The sequence below is a fragment of the Salvelinus sp. IW2-2015 genome, linkage group LG6.1, assembly GCF_002910315.2.
Source record: "Salvelinus sp. IW2-2015 linkage group LG6.1, ASM291031v2, whole genome shotgun sequence".
Lineage (NCBI taxonomy): Eukaryota > Metazoa > Chordata > Actinopteri > Salmoniformes > Salmonidae > Salvelinus > Salvelinus sp. IW2-2015.
In genome coordinates, this window is record NC_036845.1 from 21,330,201 (window position 1) to 21,339,343 (window position 9,143).

A 9,143-nucleotide genomic window follows, 5' to 3' on the forward strand; every position below is an offset into this window, starting at 1 on the left:
CAACCAGTGATCCGGGTCAACAGCATCAATGTAACAGCATAACTTTAGTCCGTCCCCTCGCCCATACCCGGGCTCGACCAGGGACCCTCTGCACACATCAACAACAGTCACCCACGAAGCGTCGTTACCCATCGCTCCACAAAGGCCGCGGCTCTTGCAGAGCAAGGTGCAACACTACTTCTAGGTTTCAGAGCAAGTGACGTAACTGATTGAAACTAGCCATTTCACATCCGTTACACAAGCATGGTTCAGAAGATAGGGAGAGTTTATTTATTAGCTAGAGAAGAATGGATTAACTTTTTCAATGCTAGTTAAGGATACTATAGGCCTAGTTATCATGTTTCAAGTTGGATTTATTAACTACAAAAAGGTAAGACATGTTTTTAATTCTAGTGCCGCTCTGCACACATAAGCTAGCTAGCTCAAAGAACATTCAACGTGTCTCCATAGAAGCCGCTCATCCTAGGTGCAGAATAATTCTGTGGACCTAATTCAGATAATGCATGTCATAAGAAGATGCCCAGCGCTTCAAACCTCTTCCTCAACCCTCTGCAAAATTTCATTCGCATCTTGCGCCATAGGCTACACTTGTCAGTCCATCGTGTATGTAAACAACTAGCTTGCCTGCTCTATCCACACTGATTGGTGAAGTAATTTAATGAGATAAATGTAAAAAATGTTATTTCACAGGTTAAAAAAGGAACAGAAAGGAACCAGCACTTTTCTGGGGGTCGAACCGGTTCAAAACTTATTTTTGCTGGTCGAAACAGTTTTCTATAAAGTAACATTAACTCAAGTTAAACCCTTTTCTTGAATTCAGACTATTTATAAATCCTCATCTGCAATAAATGTGCTCTTGGAATAAAATGAGTATTACAATCAGATTTGGGCACTCTTGCTCACACATTTCCTAATTGATTTGGCTGGCACACTGTACTAAACAAATGTTAGAAGAATATATTAGACGCTACAACAGTAATCTAATCCCTAGTCCACAAATCATTTAATAATGGATTGGAATCCATAGTATCAAGTTATAAATCAACCAAGGATGGTCAAGACCAATTGAGTGGTGACCTTAAATGGGCGGGGGGGGGGGGGGGGGGGGGGCGTGACCAGATGAGTGATCTGGAATTTTCACACCTCGGCTCCCTCGGCCGGGAATTCCTCCTGCTGTAGCCTGGCCACTCTGGAGCAGGTCCACATGGAAAGTAGTGCCGCAGTGGAAACTGGCAGCCAAAAAAGCCCCGACTTCGCAGTCCACAACTCTTCCAGATTAGCATTCCTTCCCCCTGACACATGCACCGTGAAGCAGATTATCATCTGAGCCGACAGGGGACGCCATTTAGAGGAGGAGCAGGGGAGGAGAGGAAGGGGGAATACCTCAGGAAAATATAGAACAAGAAAGCAAAGGAAGGGAAGGTGGAGAAGAGAAGTTAGAAAAGCCAGAGAGAGAGGAGTGAGGACGGCTAAGGGTTATGGGGCAAGTTACAAGTTAGGGTGGAATGTATGACGATCCGCATAGAATTTTAGTAGCCTCAGAAACAGTGACGGGAGTTATAGTCATACAATTGTAGTGGCATATCATACGCAAATTAGTGGTGAAAAGTAGGGTATTTGATAACGAGTGTTGAGAGGACCTCTACAGTGTAAGAGGGTTGTTAAGGTGAAGACTGTATACTCCTTGTTTCAAAATGCAGCATTTTTTAGAGCCGTTGACAAACACTTGTTTCTTCACCTCATTTCACCATGAGAGTAGATCCTCATGGCCTCCTTCATTACCTACATATATTCCCGCCATTAAATCATAAAAAGCCTGGATGGCAAATGGCTACAGCCCGGCCTCTCATGGGTCAGGGGAAGAGAGGTAGAAAAAGAGAGGAAGTGCGGGGCGTGGAGGGAGGGAGCGAGTAAGGAGTGATGGCTAAGGAGGCATACAAGAGAGGGGTGTGCCGACAGTTGGTGTAGGGATGAGAACTGCTGGCCGCTCAACAGTAGCATTCTTTCACACATAGCTGGAAGTAATCAGCGATCAGGGCCAGAGAAAATTCAGAGCTCAGTCTGTTTGCTTTGCCCGCCACCTCTCCTCTCTTCTTTCTCTCCCTTCCCCTCGACATGGGCTGAGGCCCTGAGCGCACCCCCATCTTCCACCTCCCCATTCTCTTCTCCCTTTCTCAGCCTCCCATCCCAGCCAAACCACTAAGAATGATCTCAACATTGTTGCCTAATCCGAGTTCACCTGATACTCACGTTTCCATTCTCTCCAGTGGAAGGAGAGAGACAGAGAAAGAATAGAAGCCTAGAGCTAGAAAGAGGGGGAGAGAGCATGACTGACAAATACACTTTGCACATGATTTGTTGGGTGATTAGAGAGTGGAGAGAGTATAGTGGGAGCACAGAGACTTTGATCAGTGTTGAGTTCTCTACCTCATGTACATATTACCTAAATTACCTCGACTAACCGGTGCCCCCGCACATTGACTCTGTACCGGTACCCCCTGTATATAGCCTTGCTTGTTATTTTACTGCTGCTGTTGAATTATTTCTTAATTTTATTTTCTACTTATCTATTTTTTACTTAACACTTACTATTATTTAAAGCATCGTTGGTTAAGGGCTTCTAAGTAAGCATTTCACTGTAAGGTCTACACCTGTTGTATTCGGCGCATGTGACAAATAAAATTTGATTTGAGTACAACACACGTTGATGAAACAGATGCTGGAGGTGAACGCTTCCTAAATGGTGGATGGTGTCGAGGACAACTTCCAACTGAATTTCAATAGCCTTATTGCTACTGTAAAAACAGCTGCTAACACTGTCAACGCATTTTGGATATACAGTTTATATGTTGGAATGAAAGCATGCACGGATGTGAAGTAATAAACTTAGATTTTCTTTTGCAGTGAGATACATTTTGGTTTGGTGTTCGTGTGTGTTGGGGACCCTGTTACATTGTGTAGCTGGTTCAACTCAGCAGCTATAATTTTTCATACCTTATTCATGTCTAAGAAGTTCCTGATTTGTTAAAGCCTATATCATGTAAACCACAAATATATAATAAACTCATTCAAATAATGTTAAAAGTTTGTGGTTACAATTTCAAAAATCATAATTCAAAGTATCTTTTTCACTCTTCCTCCAAAAAACAATCGTTATATATCGTAATCAGAATCAACTTTTGCCTCCCACACACATACTATGTTCATCGCAGCTGCTACTACTAACGTCTTATTTAATGACATCCAATGACCAATGTCATCTCCTCCTATCAAAACTCTTATCTCACTTCCTCTAACTCCCATCTTAAGTGGCCTCTTAGCGTATACAGTAAGGGGAGGGGTGAAGGAATGTGAGTGTGTTTGTTTTCAAATTGGCTCCCATATGTGGCAGTGATGAGTACAGGCTATTAGTCAGTGAGGAAATACACAGCTGTGCAACAAGCTGAAATATGCTTATCAATAACTTTTCCAAAAGGTGACCGCTGATGTTGACAGTTGTTTAATTTATAGCCAGGGCTATACAAGAAAGGTTAATCATTTCCATAACTCTCATTATGTTTGGCACCTAAGTGTTACTACTGCTCACTCATGATCTTCCTGTGTTTTTACCCTGGCCTGCAGCCCTATACTAGTGAAGGCAGCCCAACATCCGGACTACCTTAAGCACAACGCTGAGAGAGAGGCTGCGAGACGGAAGAAGGGAGGAATAGCTAACCGCTTCCTCCCACTAACCATCAATGAAGCGATGTGTGCTACGGAGCAGAACTACTGAGCAAACAGCACAGACCTCCGCTCCCTCCGTCCCCACACATGTTCAACACATTTCCCAGCACAAAACGATAATGGTGTATAAAAAAAACGAGCGAGCGAGAGAAAGATTGACTAAACAATTCCTGTTCTCTCTACAGCAACGATACTAATCTGACTCTAGTGTTAGTTAGACTATAGGGGTGGAGGCAGAGCATGCTCCCATATCCTATCATAGACAGACAGACGAGGCTGAAGTGTTAAGAGTGGAGACTGTACTAGTGCAGAGGGAGTGGTTATAAGCACACTCAACTATCACATGTTCTCTTTTGAAGGGAACTACACAGCTGTTGAGTACACTAAGCAAGCACAACGGACAGTGTCCAAGCCAATTTTTTTTTTTTTTATTGACACCAAAACATTTTTTAACGGTATTGTGTCCAACAGAGGTTGTGAGGTGGTCCACAGCCCACTCAGCACGTTAATATCCTTTTCGCACTATAATACCAACCGAACCGTGTTGGCTCGCTTTTCCAGCTTTATTCCAGAAACTACGGGCAATGCTTTACCAGGCCAGCGCAGTACAGTTTGGTTTGGCTCAGTTTAAATCAGCTCAATAGTGTGAACGTGTTATTAACGTGTTAATAACGTATGGTTAATGTGTCTGTTTAGTGGTGTGGGGCTGACTGGTCACTTCCCACTAGCATCTAGACTGTCCGGGAGCAGCTTGATGAGGATCCAGGAGCGCAGTAGCTCAATCTCTGGCCGGAAGAGCTGGTGCTGGAGGCCTTGGAACGAGTGGAAGGTGGTCGTCATCCCAGCCTTCTTCAGCACTGCCGTAGTTTCTTCTCCCCACATATGGAACACCAACTCGTCTCCTGTCCCATGGCCCTGGAACAGCTCTGGGAGGGGGCTCCCCGCCCCTGCCCTCTCCTCCACAGCCTAGCAGGGGGAGAAAAGTCAGTCAGACACGTCTAGACTGCTTACTAGCACACACTATAGGCCCAATATCTCTGTCAGAACCAAGTGCAGCCAACTCCAGATAAATGCAAGGTCTTGGGACTGACATGAAGCATCTTTGAATTGGGACACTGTATATCAATATACCAATATTTCTCTACCACTATCTGTCATCCAAAGGACAGTTTACTAGATAGTTGTAGTTTTTTGGCGCTCTAATCAAGATTTAGAATATTGTCTGGACAGTTTTGAAGACATTATGCCCAGTGAGAGCCTCCTTTACCTGATATACTACAGTCCTTGTTGAGAAAGCTGGACAGAGCAAAGACTCCTGCTACGTCACGGTGATAACGACACGCTAGGTGGAGTGCCATAGCTCCGCCCATAGAGAAACCCCCTTTGGACGAGGAACAAGACAAAACAGAACATGTCATTGTACTGGGTCCAATAGGTCTCTTTCTGCAGGTATTCACTGAAAATGTGTATTGAATATTGTATCCAAAGTGCTTTTCACGGGAAAATCCCATTTTTCAACTGTGCTTATTGGGAATAATATAATGTAGCAACATAATGATGAATATATTCATTTATTATTATGTATGAGTAACAGTAGCTTAAGCCATCCTGGCAGTTTAAGCTGTCCGAAGTGGAAAATGCTCTGCCTTTAACTGAGAAAGAAAAGAAAAAACATTCCGTAGTTCCACATCATCAGCTTTTTCGCTCCTCAGGAGTCGGCATCCGTTCACGAGCCCATCCTTAATCTCACCCATCTGGGTACATCTGGGCACACAGCATACATCTGGGAAAGTGTGCAAGTACCCATCATCCTGTCAGAGGGGGAAGGGAAGAATGGAGATATGAAGGGAAGGGGGAGTTCACACGCTTTGCCCAACGAATAAAACATTTGTCCATGAGATTCTCTGTTTCTTTCTTTACTTCACCGGCTACACTCTTTGAAAAATAAAGTGTTATCTAGAACATAAAAGGGTTCTTTAGCTGTCCCCATAGGAGAACCCTTTGTAGAAGCCTTTTTGGTACTAGGTAGAACACTTTTGGGACCAGGCAGAGCCTTCTCCTACAGCTGAAGACAGCTGACAGCTGAAGAACCCTTTTTTCTAAGAGTGTGTACTTTGAGACCGTCTTTCTGCTTACTCTCAATCTCTCATTCCAATTCACGATAACAAACCTCAACCATACATTCATATTCTAATGTCTCCTTCGTTCTTAAACCCCTCCGCTGTGCTGTTTGGTACAGTGCTGCTGTGTGTTTTTGGTGTGTGTGTGAGCCTATATGAGTGAAATCACAACTGTGGTGATAGCTTCTCTTTTCTGAGATTTCCCAACGAATCCGTGCTTTTTTTAAAGAGTGAAAAACATAAACACAAAAGCCTGCGGCAGTGGATTTTCCTTGAAAAACTTTTTCCATGGAAAGATCTGGCGCTTGTCAGTCCGTCAGCCCTGCAAGTGGACTCTGGGTACAGACCACTTCGTTTCTCCAGTATGCCGAGTGACTCCAATGGGTATTTATAGTTAATGACAAATTGTTATGATTTAGAAAGATAATATTTCAGCAGTCTCCCAGGAACATGTGTTTTTTCAATCACTTTCTCTGGAGTGGAGTTCAGGGGCTTTTCTGGCATTCCACACTGGGCCTTTCACACAAACGCTCAGCTCTTTTTTTTCTACTCACAACTATTTCTGTAAATTTATATATTTCAGGACTTGTAGGTTAACCCTTTTCCCAATGTTCCCATCGGTTTCCCCTTTCATGGACGGCTATCATTTGTTCTCTTCCAGAGACATAAAACTAGTGATGGCCCCCCACATATTTCCTGTGGGAACTCTTACCTAGGTTCTAAAATAGTGTTTATGGCACATGATCTGAGCGGTTTTATGTCATTGTTATTTACACGCGAACCTGATAACCAAAATATTTGGGAAAAAGGATTTGCAGAACCTGAGAATCCCTCCAGAAATACTTTACGGTTCATAATTGGCAGCGTATAAAAGGATAAAGAAACCTGATAACTTGCATTCTTCATTTTATATCATGACAGAGGGAGTTGAGAACACCAAGGCCAAGAGAGAGTGGTGTGTGTGGAGAGAGAAAGAACAAGATCAAACAAATGGGCAAGTGGACGGGTGCATAATACACATTCAGGAGGGGGTCATGGAGTTAGGAAGTCATGAGGAAGGTAACGAGTGAAGGAGAGATCATACAGCCAAATCTGACATACAGCCAGAAAGAGACAGGGAAATCAAACAAACAGCTCTAGTAGCAGCAGAATTAGTGTGCGTGTATGTGTGTGAGACAGTACCTATGATCATCCTGTGTTTTGGTACTCCTGCCCTGATCTCCTCCTGTATAACCGCTCCCAAGGACTTGGCCATGGCGTCTATAGACTCCAAGTGCTCCAGACTGTCCTGTGAGATCTTGTAGCGGTCAAACCACACATTGGACAGAGCCCCCCGCATGGGTGTGTATGGCCTGAGGGGTCAACAGAAGACAGAACCAGATTCAGAGTTTAGCTATGTAATGAGGAAAGGTTCGGGCAGTGAGGGTCACATGGGAGGATGAGAAGATTTACCCCTTTCCACAATATCGTGCTGACCTGAACCACACTGTCTTGGAAATGATCTACTCACATGGTCCATTCATCTTGGCACGGTAGTGTGAAAAGGGTATTAGGCTATTTAGCCTATTTAAATTGCTGTTCAGGGCCCATATTCATAAAGCATCAGAATAGCATTGCTGATCTAGGATATATAATCGTAATCATTATTATCTAAAAGGCAAAACTGATCCTAGATCAACTCTGAGATGCTTTATGAATACATGCCCAGATGTTCTACTTGTCTGGGTTAGTTAAGGTATTTAAAAAATGACAGTTGAAGGGCTTTGTCTGTGTGTTGAGGAGGTGAGTATAATTTGTGGAATGTTCCAACAGGAATCTGTTTCAAAAACTTCGGAAAGTACAAGGTTGCCAGCTAACTAGCTGCCGAATAGGTATCAACTCACCACGTAGCTTATTCTTAATGTTTAGGCTACCAGAGTGAGGACAGACATTTTTCTGGAATAAATGAGTGAAAAACGTAATGAAATAGCCCGCTCCCTACCCTGTATCTTATTCTGCCGCTATACAACTTTGTTTGCGTTGTTTGTTGGCAACCTTGTTATTTACAAAGTTTTTGGAACAGTTCCTGTTGGAACATTCCACAAATTATACCCACCCGTGTTGAGGGGTTTCAGCAGCTTGACTGCAGGACTGTATATGGCATTTACCTGGCTAGGACTGTGGGATATACCACTCTGATGTGGGGGAAAGCCAGGTCTGGTACCGAAACCTCTTTGACCCATGCTCGCACTCCCTGTCCAGTGTCTCCTGCATGGCAGAAGTGAACAGTTAGCCAATATAACTGACTCACCAGTCACTAGGCTTACAGAGCAGAACCCTGGTGTCAATAACATCCCTTTCACATGTTTCTGACTGTTTTTGGCATAAACCGCATATTGAATAACATTGGTGATGCCACAATTATATTTTTTTGTTGTTGAGTTGCTCACATTTTTTTCCGATGAAAAGGATTTTACTATATTTGTTTTTAAATATTTGATAGATTATTTTATTTAACATTCATTTTATCACGGAGATATCAGATAAAAACATAGCATTCCGTTTTTTTCTCGTGATCAAGGCCAAATATTAAGTATCCTTAGAATAACATTTCCCACTGCTGACCACTCAATTGAATTTAACTATCTACGTAGCTACTGTTATCTACATTATTAATTTGCCACAGTAGGCCATATCATAATTCAGAGTTGCGTTGAAGCCACATAGTTTGTATAGTTATGAAGTTCAAAGACAGTCCTCTCTGTCCATCACAGTACAAAAGCTATCAGTATCTCATTTGAAGGTACTCTGGCTATGCTACAGGCTAAGCTAGCTAAAACTCCTAGTTATTATGAGGCTAGTTCAGCGTAGTTACTGTTGAATAAATGTCACTAAACATAGAGAGCATTGCAAAATGTAAACACCTGAGCCGTGTAATAAGATGACTGATGCAGTCTTTCCCCGTTGGAAATTCAACAAACTTATGTAGAAGTTTGCTGCTCCGTACGGCAGCCATGACTTCTGTTAGTGTCGCGCGAGACTACAGAGCAGACAGACAGACATCTGTGATTGGATAGACGCAGTGCAGATTACCAAAACCTAAACTCCCGATAGGTTGTTCGACTGCAAGCTTTGCTCCATCATGATGATGATACAAAGACTAGGGAATGTACGCTGCATGCGCGCATGCTCCAATGCGAACAGGTATTTGCTACATTATTTTAGTTTTGCTATGAAGGCAACATTTGATAAGTTACTACAATACATTTTCACTTCCCTTATGTAGGCTAATCATGTCAGAATTAATGGTCAAGGACCAAT

At 43.0% G+C, this 9,143-nt stretch overlaps 1 protein-coding gene across 1 annotated transcript; it reads right to left on the reverse strand.

Moving 5' to 3' along the window:
• Window positions 1-3,483: 3,483 nt before the first annotated feature.
• LOC111965308 (lysophospholipase-like protein 1) lies at window positions 3,484-8,873 on the reverse strand. The gene is given in 7 exon segments (XM_023989395.2): window positions 3,484-4,689; window positions 4,991-5,003; window positions 5,005-5,104; window positions 7,026-7,195; window positions 7,991-8,090; window positions 8,747-8,778; window positions 8,780-8,873. Coding segments are annotated over 7 exon segments (726 nt in total). The 5' UTR covers window positions 8,839-8,873; the 3' UTR covers window positions 3,484-4,437.
• Window positions 8,874-9,143: the final 270 nt, after the last annotated feature.